The following is a 19152-nucleotide window of genomic DNA, read 5'->3' on the forward strand; positions in this document are numbered from 1 at the left end:
GTGCGCTGTCCTGTGTTCGATACCAATCACACGGGACTTACGGTTATGTAAACATTATTTTAAAATTATTCCAACATAAATACTCTTTTAAAGCTAACATACCACAGCTTTTAGCTCATAATGCCCATAGATGCCTTAATGAAATGCCATTCAAAACTACCTCACTGTTTAAAGTACCCCTGGAGGTTTCAAAATTATGTAAACAACATCCTCTACACTTCTCTAGGACAAGTGCCAAGTGTGGTGAATTCTGATTGCAGGTTGGTGACTGAGTGCTAGTTAGTCTGAGCAATGTCACCCATGCACTCTTGAACCCGACCGGTTTCAGGAAGTTAGTCACAGTAGACTTGTTCTACAAGGTGTTGATTCTTACATAACTTATAATTAACCAGTTTTCAATTATGTTAACCCCACAAGGGACCTGAATGGTCCCTCATAAGATGTCTTTGCACGTCTTGCAAATGCAGTTTGAGTTGGTTGTCAAGAGTCAAGGTCAACCACAGCAAGTGCCTCCAAAGCTGGAGGAATAGATGTCCTCAGCCCATGGAATCCCAAGGCCAGGTGGAGTCTTCTCCAAGTCAGCAAGGGCAGGAGGACAAGTCAGGATGTCTTCTTCTTGGCAGATTAGGGACTCTCACCAGCCAATGTTCTGCTGAAGTCACAGCAGGTGCCTTAGTTCTCTAATGCAGTTAGGGATGGGGGAGCCCAACGTGGGCAGGGAGAGCCGATGATGCAGAGGAAAGGCTGGAGGTCTCCTTGCTACGTGACAGGGATTCTCACACACCAGCTCCCTCTGTGCACTGCTTACTGTGATGCTTTTTTAGTCCTGACACCCATATTCTCAGGTTTCATGGGTGACGTGTCCCTGGCAGAGAGATAGCAAAAGTCTGCAGCCAAAGCTGTGAGGAGCACATGTGCTATGGCCAGGCTTTTATCCTCATTGTACAGTGTAGACAGAAGATGACCCGAGTCTCCAGGACACGGTCACACTGCCTGACACCTATGGAAGCACGTCCAGAAATAGAGGAAGGACCCACCCAAGAGTGGGCTTTTGCCTCATAGGAGCAAGGGACAAGGAGAATGAACAGGCATAGCCTGAATAGTCAGGGACGTCAAATCTTAATCTTTAAAACTCCATGACTGATAACATTGCAGCTGGAATCAAAGGAACATCTTCTCTCCTTGTTTTGGCTGAACTTCATCAGATACACACACCTCCAAGGCTAGATTTTGGGTTTTTGTTTGAGAATAATACTGCAGACTGCTTTAGAGCAAATCCACAAGGTGCCATTGCCATAACAAAAACATTCTCATTTCCTGTTTTTCAAGAACAACATTATTTCTTCATGTGCAGGGCATCCTGGAACTTGGTGCTCGTGTACTGGGCCTGAAAGCCCTTCTTGTTGACGGTGTCGTCCGTGTGGAATCGAATCATCAGAGAATCCCCTGCAGAGTAGATTTCTTCCAATGGCTGAGGGGAGGAGAAAGGAAAACCAGAGGGACTTTAAGCCAGTTGGCTGTGGTTGGAGTTTAAAATAAGGAGAATGAGACAGAACTTTACACAAAGACATAGGATGGCTGATGATGCCGCAAGGCATCCCTGGCACCAGAGGCTCTGAAGGGCTACAAAACAAGCTATTTTTCAAAGGAAAGCTTTTCAAATTCTGCTCCAGAGAGCACCCCCGCCCCCTGCCCCAGCCCTGCTTTTCCAAAGACAATCTGAAATGCATAGCTCATATAGAATCTGTTATTTATTAAGTGCATAGATTAATTAAGTGCACTTCTCTAAGCACTTTCAGATCTCATCTCATGTAAACTTTACAACAACTTTATAAGGCAGGTTCTATCTCTATTCTATACTTGAGGAAACTGAGATGAGACTCAAGTTCACACAACTAGATAGGCTGCAAGCTCAGGTTTTTCTCACTGTAAAGTGTATACCATGAATCATCCAGCTCTAGGGTCACCACTGTGATGTGTCTTCCAGGAGACCTAAGACAAAGACCATTGTTGAGGTCTATGTCCTGTCCAAGGACAAAACATGGGATGGAGTCACTACATTTGTCAGAAAGGTTTTGCCAGGTGGTGGATGAAGGGGAGCCAGGTTCTGAGGCTGCTGTCTGCCAGATTCTAACGGAACCAAACTGGGCTTCCCATACATTTCACTGCTCAGGACCCTCCAAGGTTTTCCTCTGCATGTGGACCCCACAGTTTGAAAGACTTTAGCTCTCAAAGGCACTGCATCAGCTAAGTCACACTTCGGCATCCTTTCTTCTTTGGAGGGTGAGAGAAGATGAAGGGAAATTATTCAAAGACTCATGCAAATGCCAGTCTGAGGTTCTGTTTAGCACAAGCACTAATGACTCCAAAATGATTTAATGTAAGTCCAGCCAGTTGCAAAGAAGCTTGAGTGATCAGCCCTGGAGGGGGAGGAAAGAAGAGAGCTAGGGGCCCAGTGTGGGCAGTGCCCAGCGCGGTACAGCCAGAGAGGGCCCAGGACACTGAACTGGCCGGTCCACACACTTTCACTGAGCACCAACTACATGCCAGGCCCTATTTCAGGCGCTGGGGAAATAGTGATCAAAACAGGCCTGCCCTGTCCTGAGGAGGTGGCCCAGGAAAGAGGTGATAATGAGAAAAATGATCATAACCTTGAGCATAACTAATACGTTTGGAGTAAAAGAGTGATTCATAATTTTCACAGGCATTTGGTTTTATTGGGAGAGAGAATTGTGAATATGTGGAATATGCAAAAGTATAATTAAAAAAAAATTTTTAGGGCCTCCCTGGTGGCGCAGTGGTTGAGAGTCCACCTGCCGATGCAGGGGACACGGGTTCGTGCCCCGGTCTGGGAAGATCCCACATGCCGCAGAGCGGCTAGGCCCGTGAGCCATGGCCGCTGAGCCTGCGCGTCCGGAGCCTGTGCTCCGCAAGGGGAGAGGCCACAACAGTGAGAGGCCCGCCTACCGCAAAAAAAAAAAAAAAAAAAAAAAAAAATTTTAAAGCCTGAAGGCTAAAGAAAAATGGGGCGGGGGTAGGGGGCGGGGAGAGACGAACCCTTTGCAAAACTAGGCAGTCCTAAAAAGGACTTGCTCTTACCTAGCTGACCTCGGTATTAGGTCCCCGGTACCTCCCAACCTCCTCTGCGACTACCCTCCAGTTTCCCTCTGTGCTCCAGCAGAGCGGGCCCCGTGGCTGGTGCTATAAGCGGCAGGGACTCTGACGCACGTGTGTCTGACCCAACAGCTCCGCGGCCCGCCTCCCCCGCCTCCCCGGGACTCACCCCGGAGCCGCAGAAGCGGCCGAGCCTAGGCGCCGTGCTGTCGTAGCCGTCGTACGCCTCCATGTAGTCGTAGCCACAGTCGGCCTCCTCCTCGACCTCAAATGTCCGGAATATCAACTCCACGCCGTAGCCGTCCTCCGCCACGATCACCCAGTCGCAGCGGGCCTGGCTCGGGTAATTGTTGTCCCCAAACTGGGCATGGGAATAGAGCTCTTTGGTCTGCACTTCGGCCTTCAGCCTGCCCCCGCACTCTAGAGCGGAGAGAGAAGCGCGATGCCCCCTCCGCACAGAGAGCGCACGCTCCGCGCCCCCTCTTCCCGGCCCCCAGTCTCTCTTCACACCCTCCGTACAAGCCAGTTTTCTCCACAAAGCCTGGTGCGTGCCCTGTGCGAAGGGTTGGGAAAGTTTCATCAGCCCATTTTACTGAGGAGTAAAAGAGATCCAGGAGTTTCAGGACTCACTGGGGAGTCCAAATTGACCCTTACGTACAAACCAAGGTCCTGTGTTCCCAGATTGGGCCATAGGGAGGCCTCGGGGAATACCGGGGCATGCTACTGACAAAAGCCTTTTCCCCTCTCCAGTTATGGAGGCCTGGGGCCAATGGATGATTTGCCCGCCTGGTCGCTGGGATGTGATGGATCTTTACCACTTTACTGCCTGGAAGCGCTAGAAGCATCTGAAAAGGGCTCACACTTGCCCGGCCGACTTACTGTAATTTGTTATTTTGCCAGCAGAGGGCACCAAAAGCACATCAAAACTGCTGGTGAGCGCTCAAACCTGAAACCTCAGAATAGACCTGGCTGGAGCCTGCATTTGAGAGCCTAACTATAGGCCAGCTTTGAAACCCCTGTGAGTGTTACAGGCGAGCTGCGCCTTGTACTTTGGACTTGTATTCTGTAGCCTTGGCTTCTGCATTTTTTCACTGGGATGGTAACTCTGGTTGGCCTGAGTCCCATCCTACCATGTGTCTAGGCTGCTAGAGACCACATAATAAAAATGTGTAAATGAGAGGGATGGGAAATTAGAAAGCAACAGAAATTCTGAAGGCAAATTCCTCCACAGCAGGTCCTCAATGTGCTCCACGCCTCCTCCCACTGGCTGGCCTGGCTTCCACACTGTCTGGTAACATTCCCCAGCCCAGCTGGAGCTCCATGTCCAGCCTGGCCCCAGTCCTGTCCGACTGCCAACTCTTAATTGTGCTCTAGCTTAGAATTTCTTCCAGGTCTGAGCTGTCTTTGGGAAATTTCAAACTCTTGAGACGTGGCTGGCAAGGAAATGGGCACTTAGCAGGGCAGGATGCCTTCCATCCATCCTGCCAGATCCCCTCTCCATTCTTCCCCACCTGCTCTGGGCCCCTGGAGGCAGACCTCTGGGTCTACACGGATGAGCCCTTTGCCTTCATGATCCAGCCACAGGGAGCACCAGCAGATCAGAGGAGGGAGGAGAGAGGTCAGGGCATTAGTCCCAGGCCCCCTCCTTGCCTGGTCCTCGCTCCTGCCGGGGGGTCCTCTGTTTGCCCCCCTCTATCTCTAGGCTCCAGGAACCGTTCCCTCCTCTGGTATCCACGCCGGGGGTAGTAACAGCCTTGCAGCCTAGCCCTGGTTGCAGCACTGTCCCCATGGTGTCCTCACACCCTGCCCACCCTCCTATAAACAGTCCCTATTAAATTCCCCTCAAATAACGATTCTACCTGAGTGTGCCCCCATTGCCTGCAGGACCCTGACCTACCCTGAGCGCCCACACTCAGTCTGCAGGGACAAGAGGGTGACGTCACTAGTTAGTGGCTTTTCAACTTTACCGGGGAAGTGACAACGCAGCCATGAACAGTGGGGAGTTTTCTCCCAGGCAAGGGCCAGCCAGACGGAGAAGGTGCTGGCTGTCATTTTGTCTCGCCTGATTCATGTTTTCTGGTTCTGGGAGGAGGGGCTGTTAAAGGGATCAGAAAGCCTCACAGTGGTCATCACCATGATCTCAGACTCTGCGTGGGCTGCACGGTCACCGCTTTGCCAGAGGGCCAGGATCAGAGAGGCAAAGTTGCTTCAAGGGCTCTTGTCCCAGGTAGTATCCTTTAAATGGCTAAACAGCAGAGCCAATGTGCTTACTGACTTTCTTCCGTTTAACACAGTAAATAATGTAAGTTATATGCATAAACATTTTCCTCCAAAGGGCTGAATAAAATTATTTATTTCAAGTGAGGAAAAATAATGGGGAACAAAAACACTTTTCATTTTCTGGAACTGGTCCTTGGAGGGTACAAGGGGCTACTCTCCACCACTCAGCACCCAGACTCGGGGTTTCACAGACCAGCAAAATTACAAGTAAAATTTTAAAGGTGCGGTGGGAGGCGGTGGGAGGAAGAAAGAAAGGGAGGAAAGAAACGTGGCGCCGACAAAGGGTTGCCCCTTTAAAAGGTTGTCAGTGAAAGACATTAAAAGAAAACAACCCTTCCCCCTATGGTTGCCTATGTTTCATTTTAAAAGGGACATGTTATCATACACTGCTCATCCCCCATAGTCAGAATGAAGGGTGGTCCTTTCCCTGCCTTCATCACCCATCTATCTCCAGTCCACGTGGGGATCAGCTTAAGGCCAGGCTCCCAGCCCACGCACCTGTGCTGTGCATGGCTTGGAATCCTCTCCTCTGCACCGAGGCGTCCGAATAAAACCAGAGAAACAGGCTGCTGCCCGAAGCCACCACTGGGTCTGGCTTCTTGCTGCCGCAGAAACGGCCGAGGACCGGGGCCAGGCTGTCGGGCCCATCGTACAGCTCCAGGTGGTCATAGGCGCATTCCTGGTGCTGCTCGATCTCAAACTCGTTAAACGTCTAGGGATGGAAGAGCAGAAAGTGAGCCAAGGTCACTTCAGCCGGGGAGGGCCCCCCTCTCCAGCAGTGGGAGAGGAAGGGGCACGAGGACACGCATCTGCCCAGCCAGCTGTGCAGGTAGCATGGAGCCCGTGGTGATGGTGGCCACGTCTGTTGAGCAGGTCTCCAGCTGGCGCCTCTCTAGTCCCCAGAACAACCCTATGAGCTATTGCTACCATGACCACTTTGCAGATAAGATGGCCGGGGTCAGAGGGTTTCAGTGCCTTGTTGGTGTCTGTGCTCCTTCTGGCATGTCCTGCAGCTTCTCCCTCAACAATGGGAGCAGCAGTGACCGAGGTGTTCACTCTGACCCAGGGCTGTTTTTTGTTTGTTTGTTTTTGCGGTACGCGGGCCTCTCACCGCTGTGGCCTCTCCCGTTATGGAGCACAGGCTCCAGATGCGCAGGCTCAGCAGCCATGGCTCACGGGCCCAGCCGCTTTGCGGCATGTGGGATCTTCCCGGACCGGGGCACGAACCCGCGTCCCCTGCATCGGCAGGCGGACTCCCAACCACTGCGCCACCAGGGAAGCCCTAGGGGCTGTTTTAAATGCTTTGTAAGTAGTAATCCTCACGACCCTGTGAGGTGTCTACCATGATAACCTCCACTTTACAGATGAGGAAACTGAGGCACAGGGCTGTCGGATAACTTGCCCAAGGTCACCCACTGGCAGAGTTGGGCCATGACCAGGAGGTCAAGGAGCCCTTTTGCCCTTAACCTCTGCACTGCACTGTGTGAATGAGCTTCATGAAGTGCGTGCTGCTCCACGTCATTGTCCTGAGAGTGGCTGGCCAGAGTTGAATACTTTTTTCCATGCAGAGCCCTGCATTTTCTCACTCAATTCTGATAATACTGTAAGGGAAGAGCTACTATTATCTCCAGTGTGCAGAAGGGGAAACTGAGCCTTAGGAAAGTTAAGTGGCTTGCCCACATTCAAACAGCTAGAGAAGGATGGAGCTGAACTGGACCCCCAGCCAGCCTGACTCCAGGTCACACTCCTAACCATCACCAGGCTATACTGCCTCCCTCCTCTCTGTCCCCCCAAGACAGTCCCCTGAAGCAGGCCAGGGCAACCCCATAATTCCAGGCTGTAAACCAGGCTCTGCAGCCCCAAACGTAGGGCTTCTCAGGAGCTGGGCACAAGACTGGCCAATGGCCTGCCCATGGCTACGAGGGGGATGGGACAAGGTGAGAGGGGACAGTTTAACTGAAGACTTGGACCAAATGACAGAGAGGGAGAGAGAACATTAGCTGGCGGTTGGAAGGGATCGCAATTCACAAGAAGGCGCCCAGGGTGACAGAGCAGAGATGGAGGTAGAGAGGGAGAAATAGAGGGGGCATTGGCTTTCGTAAGAATGACACACACATCTTGTGTTTGAGCTTTGAAATGGGCAAAGCTCTTCACACTTATAGGAAGGGAGGTGGGGCCGGAGAGTTGGGGTAGGGATGGTGGCCAGGAGTAGGAAGAGGGGGGCTGGTGGGACCAGGGTGGGCAATGCAATGGGAGGGTGATGGTGGGCCAGGGAGACGGGGCGCTCCCCAAAAGTCCATAGGACACCCTGTGGCTATCCCTGTGCAGTCAAACACTAGCTTCCTGGTAAGTATTCAGCCCACACTCTGGTAGCAAAAAGGTAGAGCATGATCAGTATACCCACCATCCACTTCCCAAGGAAGTATTTAAGAACTAGCGCATATGTATGTGCCTCAGATAAATTGGAGGTCTGGGTTCACTCTGGCCACTGTGATTGGTTGCTTTATTTCCTCAGTACTGTAGAGAACAGGAAAAGACGTTTGGGGCTGTTACTAAAATCCTGTGGCCCTTCCAGGGAAGCGCCACTACCAGTTGTGCAAATTGCGCGTTCCCAACCCCAGGGCATGCCATTCCCCCGCCGTCTTCAGAGATTTGTGTTGCCATGGCGATCGTCTTCCCGCAGATGGCAGCCTTTCTCTAATGCACTCGCTTGAATTCACCCTCGCCCAGATTCAAGGCTGCTCTGACTGACCCAGGAGAGCAGCCGAAAGCATTTCCTACACGGACAGCCATGCATATGAGGTGCCCACATGGGCACCTGTGGTCAGGGGCCCTACCTTCACCCTTCGATGCCCCAGGCCTGCACCCGTGCCCAGCCTGGGTGCCCATTCATCCACTTGTCCTCCTCACCGCTTTCGCCAGTGAAGACCCACGCAAGTCCCTGGGCGATTGTCTATTTATCATCACCTTCTCCTTTGTTCTCTCCCCTTCTCCCTGCATTATTGATCCATAATTCAGGGGGACATTCATATACATTCTGAAGAGCTTAGCTATCTCCAGAGTTAGAATGACCCATTTAAAAACTATATGTCTGCTGGAATACAACAACTTCTCCAGAAGGCAAGAGGGTTTGTTTTACACTCCACGATCTGGGAGTCCCTGGTGGCTGAGAAACAAGACTTGCAGTAAAAACTCATTTCTCTTTTGAAATAACTGAGCATGGTGCGCAGACCACCACAATCATATGCATAGATGGGACTTTAAAGAAAGGCTTGGAAGATATATATATTTTAATTCAAGAGAGAATTAGCATACATAACTTAACCTCCTATTGTTAACTGGAAAAAATGTAAGTTGTAGAAGAATATGAATAATAGAATCCATTTGAGAAATGTGAGCAAGAAAAAGGATATATATTTTTTCCTGTGCATACCCACACAGAAATTTCTGGAAGAATTCACAAGAAAATGTTCAGAGAAGTCATTCCTAGAGTGAGCATGGGGATCTGGAAACTTGATTTCCACTTTCCAACACTCTGACTGACTACATTTTTTTTTTTAACCTTGAGAAATTTTTTTTTTTTTTTTTTTGTAAAATATTGTAACTGGAAACTATTGAATCTCAAACAGCGCTTCAGATCTGTGTGATGGGTGCCAGGTCATACTGACACCACTGTGAACAGGTGCTATTTACAGAGCTTTTCTCACCCACCACCCTGGGTGAAGGGCTTCAGGTGTCTCCTCTCTTTTAATCTGCACAACAGCCCGGAGAGGTAGGTTTCATTAGCAGCCCCATATTCCAGATAATAAAACTGAGTCCTGGAAATGTTGAGTAACCTCCCCAAGTTTCAGAGCTGGGAAGAGGCCGAGCAGAGACTCAGACCCGTGTCAGCCTGATACCGAAGTCCGTGTTGTCCATAAACTTTGAAAATAACTCACAAGTTTCACCCTGTGGCCCGCGGTTGAAGAGATGTTCCAGGTACACTCCCTCCGGCTCGGGTATTTGTCAGGCCAGTTGGGGCTCACCAGGGTCCCCTCTGCACTGCTGATCTTGTGCACACAGCCAGCTGGGGGTGACAGGAAGGGACACAGAAGAGAGAGAGAGGTAATTCATTTGTGGGCAGCAGAAGAGGCATTCCGGAAGAGTCTCTTCCCTGACCTCTTGTCACATGGTCATAATATGTGAGGGCAGGATTTGGCCTCAGTAAAGAGTCCCCCAGCTCAGAGATCTGCTGATTTATTTGGCTTTGCTGCCTTCCTGGAGTCAGGTCACCTTTCTTACTACTGCTATTCTCATTGTGATTGTTGCTGGAAATATGGTAGAATTAGTGGTTGAGACCACAGGCCCTGGGGTCAGATGGGCCTCAGTTCAAGTCTTGGTGCCACCACCTACAAGCTGGGGGACTCTGAGCCTTGGTGTCCTTATTGGTAAAAGGGGTGCCAACATTGTAGCGGGGATGCATGGATTAAATGAGATACTGCATGTGAAATGCTCAGTAAGCGCTAACAAAGATCTCCATCACTATGCCTTCTGTCTTTTAGTTTCCAAAGCAATTTCAATTGGAGGCTACAGATGTTGGCCTGGTTACCACGCTATTTGCAAAGAGCGGTCCTGCGACTTGCTTAGTAAGTAGCGTTTTGGCCAATAGCTAGAATTTGTCTCTATGTGTGTTGAGCGCTGCACTAAGCACTTTGATTGCATCCTTTCATTTAATCCTTTCCACCTTCTAATTGAGAAAATAAGCTGAGAGATGGCAAGTGACCTGTTGGTCGGGGGTAGAGCCAGGCCTGCCTTTGCTCTTGCTGATTAGGAAATAGAGGGCGCTAAGGAGGTACCACTGCTGTCTCTGCCCTGTGGCTTCAGGCTGAGGCAGCTGGAGGTTGAGAGTGGGTAAGAGGGAGGGGCGGCTGCACGGAGGTTCCCCCTCATTGCTGCCTCTGCTCCGCAGCCCCACAGAGAATGGGCGCCAACAGGGGCAGCAGCTCAGACGTGGGATGTTCGCTGCCGCACTCCCTGCCACCCTGGGGGAATGCATACAGTTCACTTGATGGGACCTTAGCGGAGTTATATCTCTCCTGCCGCCACCCCCACGCCAGAGGGGCTAAACAAAGTTTTTTTTAAGTTCCAGAATGACAGTTCTTCCAACCCACCTCTCAACCCAACCTGTGACCTCCTGTGTCCAGATCACAGCGCTGGGCTCGAGGGTGGGCTTCTGAAGATGTCTAAGCTCATTCTTTAACCTTCCGGGGAGGCCCTCACAAGTCTGTGTGGTGCCCCAGCCGGTATCTCCTAATTCTGAAATGTTTATCCCAGAACAGGGGTGTGAGGTCTTCACATCTTCCCTCACCCTGATGTGCATGCAGGGCTCTGTGGTGGGGACAAGGCCTGGAGGCCTGTATGTTCATCGAGATGCTCAAAGTCCCTTTGCAGGATGGGGTAAGAACATGGGAAGGCCTTTCCCAGAGTGACTGGACACGAAAAGCCATCTGGCCTCCCAGTAGTGAATGGAGCAGGGAGCAAAGTCTTCCCCAAATTCTATTTTACTATTAGACCTGCAAATGGTAAATATGATTATGACATAGATGGCTGATCTCTATCAACATTTCAAGTGCTTAATATGTGTCAGCCTGTCTGAAATACTTTCTAAGCATGCTCTCATTTAACCCTCACAAAAACTTTAAGAAGGAGGTATGTTTAGTCCGTTTGAAACAGAAGAGGACACTGAAGCTCAGAGAGGTTAACTAAGTCGCCCGAGGTCGCACAGCTGGTAAGTAGCAGAGCCAAGATTTAAACCTAGGTGGTCTGATTCTGGAGCCTGGCGTTTAACCACTTTGCAATAATAACTGCAGGAGAGCACTCAAGGGCCCCTGCAAGCTTCCTGAAGGAGGGACTGCCCTGGCGGAAATCACTCTTGAGCAGGAAGGTGGGAGGAGGGAAGGCAGAAGCTGAGCCTCAGTTCGGGGCTTGCTAGACCTGGAAGAAGCGCCCCTCGCTCTCCCTATTACGCATGCGCACACTCGGGCAGCCAAGGCGAGCCTCCCAGCGCCCTCCACCCCAGCCACGGTCAAGACTTACCCTCTTTGCAGTCCTGCCGGTTCTCATGGAGCCGGTAGCCGTTCCTGCACCTGCACAGGTAGCTCCCGAAGGTGTTGACACATTCGTGCTGGCACCCGCCGTTGTCCTGGGCGCACTCGTCCTTGTCTGCGGAGATCAACGGACTCTCCTAAGAGGAACCACCAACTTGGGAACGTCCCTCACAGCCCAGAACCCAGCTCAAAAGGAGTCTCCACCAGGGAGTCTCCCTGATTGTCCCAACTCTGATTATCCTTCCACGGGGCCGAGGGTGGGGCGGCATTCCTTGGATACTATCTGGCCCTGGTACATACTGAATTCCCCATGCTCCTAAAGCACTTTAATGTATATATAGACTCTCCCCTCCTGTTCCCCACCCAAACCAAGGAGCTCCTTAAAGGATAGGCTAGTATTAATATTAACAATAATAAAAATAACCACCGTGCACTGAGTATTTACCCTGTGATGGACACTAATCACTCTATTATATCCTCTGTATTCTAAGTTAATTCTCACACAACCTTAGGAGGGAGGTGCCTTTGCCCCCAAACCCTCTGTATTATCTAAGTTAATTCTCACACAACCTTAGGAGGGAGGTGCCTATGCCCCCATTTTACAGGTAGGAAAACTGAGGCTGAGAACGTTAACATGCCCAAGGTTACTCAGTGAGCAAGCAGTCTGTGTGACCAGATGCCTGGGCTGTTACTCCACGGCCCCACACCTCCTCCTGCCTGTGGAGCAGGTAAGCGTGCGAGCCTTGGGCCAGGCGGCCCAGTGCCAACACTGCTCCTCCACCTCCAGCTGTTGTGACCTTGGGGAGCCCGTGACTTCTGTACCTCAGTTGCCTTACCTGTAAAGTGGAGTCAGTTATGGTGTCCTTACCTCACAGGATTGTTGAGAGGAGGAAACGAATTAGTACAGGGAAAGCACTTAGAACAGCATCCAGCCCCGAGTCAGTGTTAGTTTTTATTTATTATTATGGATGGACTCAGATGTCAGCTGTTGCTGTCATTATGGATCTTGTAGCTCAAGCCGGCACAGCATGCAGCCCTCTCCTAAGCCAGCTTCCTTCCCTGTTAACCGAGGACCAACCTCTATCTCTGGCCCTCCCACCAGGATAACTTCAAGGGTCAGGGACATCTCCTGCTCTCTGTACCCTCTGCCCACTGCGGGTAATGTGTCACTGAACACTTGGTGCTTTAGTTTTGCCCTCTGATTCTATGAGGACAACTAAGAATCCTTAAAGAGCCCGTAAAAAATAAAGAGATGAAGACCACCCAACACTTCAGTGCTGGAACCACGGGCTAGAAAGAGGCAAGGAAGGCTCCTCCCCAAGCCCTCTGGGGGAGTACAGCCCTGCCCACACCTCGGTTCCAGACCTCTGGCCTCCAGAGCTGTGAGAGACAACATTTTTTGTTGTTTTGAGCCACCTGGTTTGTGGTCGCTTGTTTTGGTAGCCCTGCAATAACATAGCCACCACGCTATAAAACCCGGACCGAGGCAGAGACACTGTGAGGGCAGGGGCAGTGGGCAGAGAGGGGCGGGCGGGTGCCCCGAGGCTGGGAGCCCACAAAGCCATGTTGCCCTCAGCCTGTGGTCTTGCTCCCAAACCCGCACACCTGAGAAGAAGTGGGCCCTGAAGCCGCGTTTGGAGACCGTGTTGTCGGACTTGAACTCCACGCGCATGTTGTTGCTCTGCGAGGTGATGACCTCGGGCGTCTCGGAGCCACAGAACTTGCCGTGCAGCCCGGCGTCAGGGGACAGGCCGCTGCGCACCTCCACGAAGTCGTACTTACACACCTGCAGGGGGGAGCCATGGGGAGCCGCCCGGTGCCCTCCAGTCCCCACCGCAGACCCTGGCGCATGGCAGGGCTGCCTTCCTGAGAGCTGAACCCTGCCAGGTGGGCAGTCGAGCTCTGTCAGGCCCAGCGGGAGGGTCCTCTCGACTCTTACTGGGATCCCTCCAGCCCAAGGTGCAGACAGGGGGCACGCCTGACTAGCTGTCCAGCTGTAGGGCTCTGCCTGGGCCTCGGCTGGCTGACTTGATGATCCCATAACCACCGCCCAAGGGAGGGAATGGGGTGTTTATGCCACCCTGGTCCCCAGCTGCATCTCACCGCCTCCATTCCTCCCAGCTGGACGCCAAGCCCCAGATTCCTACCCCAGGGGACGGACCTGTCCTGACCACCTCGCCCCACCCCCCACCCCCAAGACCCACCTCCTCCTCTCTTGTCCTGATTCTCCTCGGATTTATCAGTGACGAGAGGACCAAAGCCCTCCATCTGCAGAGGGTGTGCCGCTGGAACTGCCTCACCAAACACCCCCCAGATTCCGCCCAGCTACAACCCCACGACCCTAGGAGGCCACCTCCCCACCTGCTGAGCCCTTTGGCAGTTTTCAACCCTGAGCCACATCCCAACACGCTCCCCAGTCAATTGGAGTGCAGAAACATACATCATTGCCTTCCAGTTCAAACACTTCAAACTGAAGGGAGATCCGGTACTGAGCGGGGGCCACCACTTGCCAGACACAGTTTTTGTTGGTAGGATACTCCTTTGGCCACCCAGGACTGGTGATGGTTCCATTCAGCTTGGTAATGAAACCGCCACAGGCCACTGCACGAGGGGGAGAAAAAGCAAGATTCATCTGGTTTTATTTCCAAGTGGCTGCAATTTCCCCCAAGCAGCAATAAGCCCTGCTGTTCTTTAATAACAGCAGCAATAACAACAACAACAAATAGACCATCTGAACTGATTAATTCAGCCTCCTTTCTTCTAGTCTGTTTCAACTGAGGATTTGGAGGGAAGGAGTGGAGGACAAGTCTTTACAGCTTTTTAGAAAAAGACGATGCGTTTGTGCTTTACCTCTCACTCAGTGGCATAGCTGGGGACTTCACATGACTTGGACCAAGGATCACACACACACTTGTAGCTGCCCAAAGTTGCAAGATTTAGAAATGTTTGCACCAAGCTAGGCAACGTCCCTGGGTTCCATGAACAAGCAGACTCATTCAGGTGGGCAAGGAAAACACCACCAGCCAGGTAGGAATGGAATGAATGAAATGCACTATTCGTTGAGTCACACCAAAGTGCTCATACTTATTCTTTGCTTTTATTTGCTACCTTAGTAATCATATGAATTTCACACAGTCACAGAAGAAAATGAACCATGGTTCCACCTGCACAGTTGCTGGGGTGGAGTCCGTTAAAGTCATCTCACGTTTGTGGCTTCATCGAGTTGTTTTTCCCTCCAGGAAGGAGGTGGATCATCCCCACAGCTGTCCATTGTTACTTCACAGCCAAACAGCTGCCCCATCTGCATCTGTCCCCCTTCTCCTAAGACTTGTCCCCCATCCCCTCTCACTCCAGCTTGGCAGGTCCAACACCAACCTTCACACGCCTTCTTGTCAGAGGCCAGCTCATAGCCAGGATCACACACACACTTGTAGCTGCCCAGAGTGTTCACACAGCGCTGCTCACACCCGCCGTGATCTGGCCAGGAGCACTCATCCACCTCTGTTGGGGAGGAAGGTGACCATGGTTAAGTTATCACAAAGCTGCCGGGTCTGTTCCCTGTCGCTTACCACACCCCGGGATTCCTTCTAAGAAAAAGAGCGACTCCTGGTGACCACCTTCCAAGGAGTCCCCTGTCCACGTCTCAGAAACCAGCAGCAGCCACAGCAGCGAGTGGGATCTTGACAACACACAAGACTAACTTGTTAGCCAGAAGCAGGGCTCCTTTGAGAGGAGACCGGGCCTGGTATAACTTCATTCTTTGCAGGGTTCAGTCAGCAGTATTTGTGATCTTAGAAAATCTCAAAGTTTTCATACCAAAGATGATCAATTTCAATGCCGTAAAATTGGGGGTCCCCCGTAAATGCGGAACGTCTCAGGACATTAAGCGAAGGGTAAGGACAAAGGGACACGTTCCTAGATGAAGATGTATAAGTATTCTCCAGGGATAGAACCAGAAGCTGTGATTTAGCATTTTATCACTAATCTGAAGAGGTGATCTTCAAGGTTACAGAAGACGCTGGCGCTTAGGTGAGCCAATGCCTCCAGGAGAAACTACAGGAAGAGGCCACAGAGAGACAGAGTTAGCAGGGGAGTTACATGGGATTCAGCACCGACAAGTGTCCGATGATGTGTCTGGGGCAATTAAATAGCAGCAAGCAGGACGCTGTCCAGAGGGAGAACGTGGGACTCATTGGAGAATCTCCCTGGACATGGCAGCCCATGCACCACTAAAGAAAAGAAAAACCCAGTCCATTGGGCATCTCCAAGAAGAGTATCAGAAGTAAAAGGAAAAGATCATTGTTTTCTGTTGCCAAGTTGTGGTACACTTATCCCTAAAGAGCATGCAGGTTGTAGCCTAACACAGCTACAGAGTCTAATGAAAGGACAACTAGACACAGAGACATCTTCAAACAACAATAACAAAAGCCCAGCCTAGGAAGAAGAAAGGGTTGGAGAGTGGGTGGAAGTGTTGGTTCCTAACGCAAGGGAAGGTAAGAACAGAGCAAGGACAGAATTCACGAAATCTCAAGAGACCTCGCATTACACATAAAATAAATGAGGACATTTTCAAGTTGGTAAAGACTTGAAAAGATCCCCAGTCCTGCCACCTCAGCAAGGATCCATTTAGTAACATTTCTGGTAGGTGGCTTTTCAGACCCTGCTGGAAAACATCTAGATAGGAATCTTACTGTTTTTAAAGGTATTTCTTGTCCTTTGAAATTTGAATTGTTAAAAACTCTGACTCCTTGCAACTTCCAACCCAATGGTCCAGCAGAAAATGCAAACCTTCCAACCACCATATCTCCTTTTTCCAACTCAAATAAACTCCAACTCAAACACATTTCCTTCCAATCTCCCTGATCCATGATGCACAAAATACTCATCAACCTGGTGGCTCGTCACTGGGTGCAGGATAGTTTGTAAATATTCCATCATTTCATATAGTGAGGGGTAAACTTAGGTGACTCTAAGAGTGATGTGCTCTTGGGCTCAACAAGAGCTTAAATAAGTTGGTCAGTAGGGGAGACTGGGCTTAGGAGACACGCTCTAGACAAGGGGTTGAAGTTGTCCATAGCTTCAAATAAGTATAAGTATTAAGTTCGCTAAAGTAGTAACAATCCTGCAATTGTTTACTACTTTACAGTAGGCAAAGTACTTTCTCTGACATTTGCTAAAAAGTATAAAAGGAGGAGAATCAATAACAATGAGGAATAGAAAAAGTCCAGTCTTTAGAGTGAGCCAGACAGACCTGGGTTGGATTCACCAGGGGATCTTCCTTCAATAAACTGGATGATTTGACCTTTCTGAGCCTTTCTCCACTTTTAAGATGAGAATAATATCTGCTTTTAGGGTTGTGGTGATTGAAAATGATGCCTGGGAAGTACCCAGCATATCGACACTCAATACACATTAGCTATTGCTCTAGAAAAGAGCAGGGTTGCTTTTGAAATTCCAGTGGATGGAGAGACACAATGATGGGAGTAGTGAAAAGGATAAGGTTACCTGGCATCCCTGAATCAGGGAAGAGTAGAGTAGGCCTGGGGAGGGGAGAGAGAGACAAGCCAGGAACAGAAAGAAGGAAAAAGGATGGGCCAATGAAGGAAGACTAGACGGGCAGGAAGGCAGCACAGCAGAGTCAAGAAACTGGCGGGAAGGCGGAAAGGAACCATGGAAAGAGCCCATCAACATAGAGCAAGTTAAACAAAGGGCCAAGCTGGGTGGCTGGGGGAGACTGATGTCAGAAGATGCGATGGGCAGGACACACGCTTGTCACAGGCAAGAAAAGGAGGATCACTAATAAGTCTCCTGGCACCATCTTAGCCATGTGGAGGGAGCGAGGCTGGTGGATTGGATTTGCACCTAAAGCAAAGGGAGTATATTTCCTCCAAAGACTAGAAGGGTAGGGTGTTTGGCCCAGGAAGATGGGTAAAAGGTATATGTTTACACTTGAGCTCTCTCCAGAAAGAGCAGTGGGATGTTTGGCCATTTCCACCCCTGCTCCAGCTCGGGTATATGGTGTGGAAGTGAATCAGGGGCCCTGCTCTCAGGGGGAGCCTGGGTGTCCTCTGCATCACCTCCACACTGGAATGAAGTATCATCTGCTTCAAGCCCACAGGCTCGTGCTTGCTCTGGGCTACAGTGGCCAAGGCCAAGCAACCCAGAAAGATCTGGGAGAGCTTGGGGGTGGGGGAAGAAGCTGAATCATGGATCAGCTTTGCTGACTCTGGCTTTTTTTTTTTTTTTTTTTTTTTTTTTTGCCTTCTCCAAGTAGTATCAGTGAAAGAAGGAGCCATTCTGAGGTTAGATAATGAGATGACTCAGGTAGGATCCCAAACATTGTTTCAGAGAGAGTTAAGGAAAGGGAAGGCAAGGCACATCCCTAAGCTTTTGAAGTACCTTGAAGGGAGCCAGTCCCCCACATCACAGATCCCATGGTGGGCCATCAGCACTGGGACTGTGGAGCATGGGGATCAAGGTGGGAAACCCTCCCATTCTTTATGTGGGGAGTGTGGCACCAAAATGGCCCTGCCAACCCGAAAATGCACTTCCCATCTCCCCAAGTAAGCAGAGATGTGAGGTGCTTTGCCTGCTGCCCCGCCAGCAGGCTCTGAGAGGGACTTCCATCTGGTGCCAGGAGAGGGATGCAGAGGCCAACTGGCACCCTGGACAGAGCCACGTGCCAGCTGGGCCCTGGGCAGAGACTCCTGCCAACTGGCACCAAGGCAAGAGCTTCTTTGGCTGGTCCAACTCTTCTGCGTGGCCTTTGTAGTTACTCTTCCACTTTCTTTTACTGGAGAAGTCCTGACACACTCACTGGCCCCTGTGTGCTCACAGGACATCCTACTGACAGCCTTGCTGGAAAAAGACTGACAAAGAGCTGGCTGTGTCGGGGCTCTAGACCTGGGCTAACCTGTGCTAGATCCCATGTGACTACTGAACACTTGAAATGCAGCTATTCTAAATTCAGATGTACTGTGAGTGTAAAACACACTGGATTTCCAAGACTTAGTGTGGAAAAAAAAAGCCATAAAATCTCTCATTAATATTGTGTATATTGGTTACATATTTAAATGATAGCATTTTTGATATATTTGGATTAAATAAAATATAGTATTAGGGCTTCCCTGGTGGCGCAGTGGTTGAGTCCACCTGCCGATGCAGGGGACACGGGTTCGTGCCCCGGTCTGGGAAGATCTCACATGCCGCGGAGCGGCTGGGCCCGTGAGCCATGGCCGCTGAGCCTGCGAGTCCGGAGCCTGTGCTCCACAACGGGAGAGGCCACAACAGTGAGAGGCTCGCGTACCGCAAAAAAAAAAAAATATATATATATATATATATATATATAGTATTAAAACTAATTTTGCCTCTTTCTTTCTCTTCTTCTTTTTTTTTGTAAGGTGGCTGCTGGAAAGTTGAAAGTTACATTCATGGCTTGCATTTGTGACTTGCCTCCTCTTTCTGTTGGACAGCACTGCTCTGCACTGTGGTCTCTGGCCTCATTCATCTGCGTGGGAACCCTGAAAGGTAGGCAGAGCAGGGAGCAAGAAGCCCAATCCACAAACGAGAATCTGAGCCTTATTCATTCATCCGCTGCCCTGTAAGTATTTATTGAGCCCACTGTGGGTCTGGCACTGTGACTACAGCAGAGGACAAAGCAGGCAGGATCAAG

At 50.5% G+C, this 19152-nt stretch overlaps 1 protein-coding gene across 1 annotated transcript in view; it reads right to left on the reverse strand.

Moving 5' to 3' along the window:
• Positions 1 to 1336: 1336 nt before the first annotated feature.
• The window catches only part of TLL2 (tolloid like 2), a gene marked incomplete at both ends in the record, with an annotated part of 137630 nt that continues 119814 nt past the window's right edge, over positions 1337 to 19152 (reverse strand). Inside the window, 8 exons of the mRNA XM_079708879.1 lie at positions 1337 to 1471; positions 3284 to 3534; positions 5893 to 6106; positions 9333 to 9460; positions 11470 to 11595; positions 13086 to 13266; positions 13921 to 14081; positions 14856 to 14981. Of these exons, the coding sequence (XP_079565005.1) occupies positions 1337 to 1471; positions 3284 to 3534; positions 5893 to 6106; positions 9333 to 9460; positions 11470 to 11595; positions 13086 to 13266; positions 13921 to 14081; positions 14856 to 14981 (1322 nt within the window). The remainder of the gene's footprint in view (positions 1472 to 3283; positions 3535 to 5892; positions 6107 to 9332; positions 9461 to 11469; positions 11596 to 13085; positions 13267 to 13920; positions 14082 to 14855; positions 14982 to 19152) is intronic.

The sequence above is a fragment of the Hyperoodon ampullatus genome (genome assembly GCF_949752795.1).
Source record: "Hyperoodon ampullatus genome assembly, chromosome: 1".
In the NCBI taxonomy this organism is placed as follows: Eukaryota; Metazoa; Chordata; class Mammalia; order Artiodactyla; family Ziphiidae; genus Hyperoodon; species Hyperoodon ampullatus.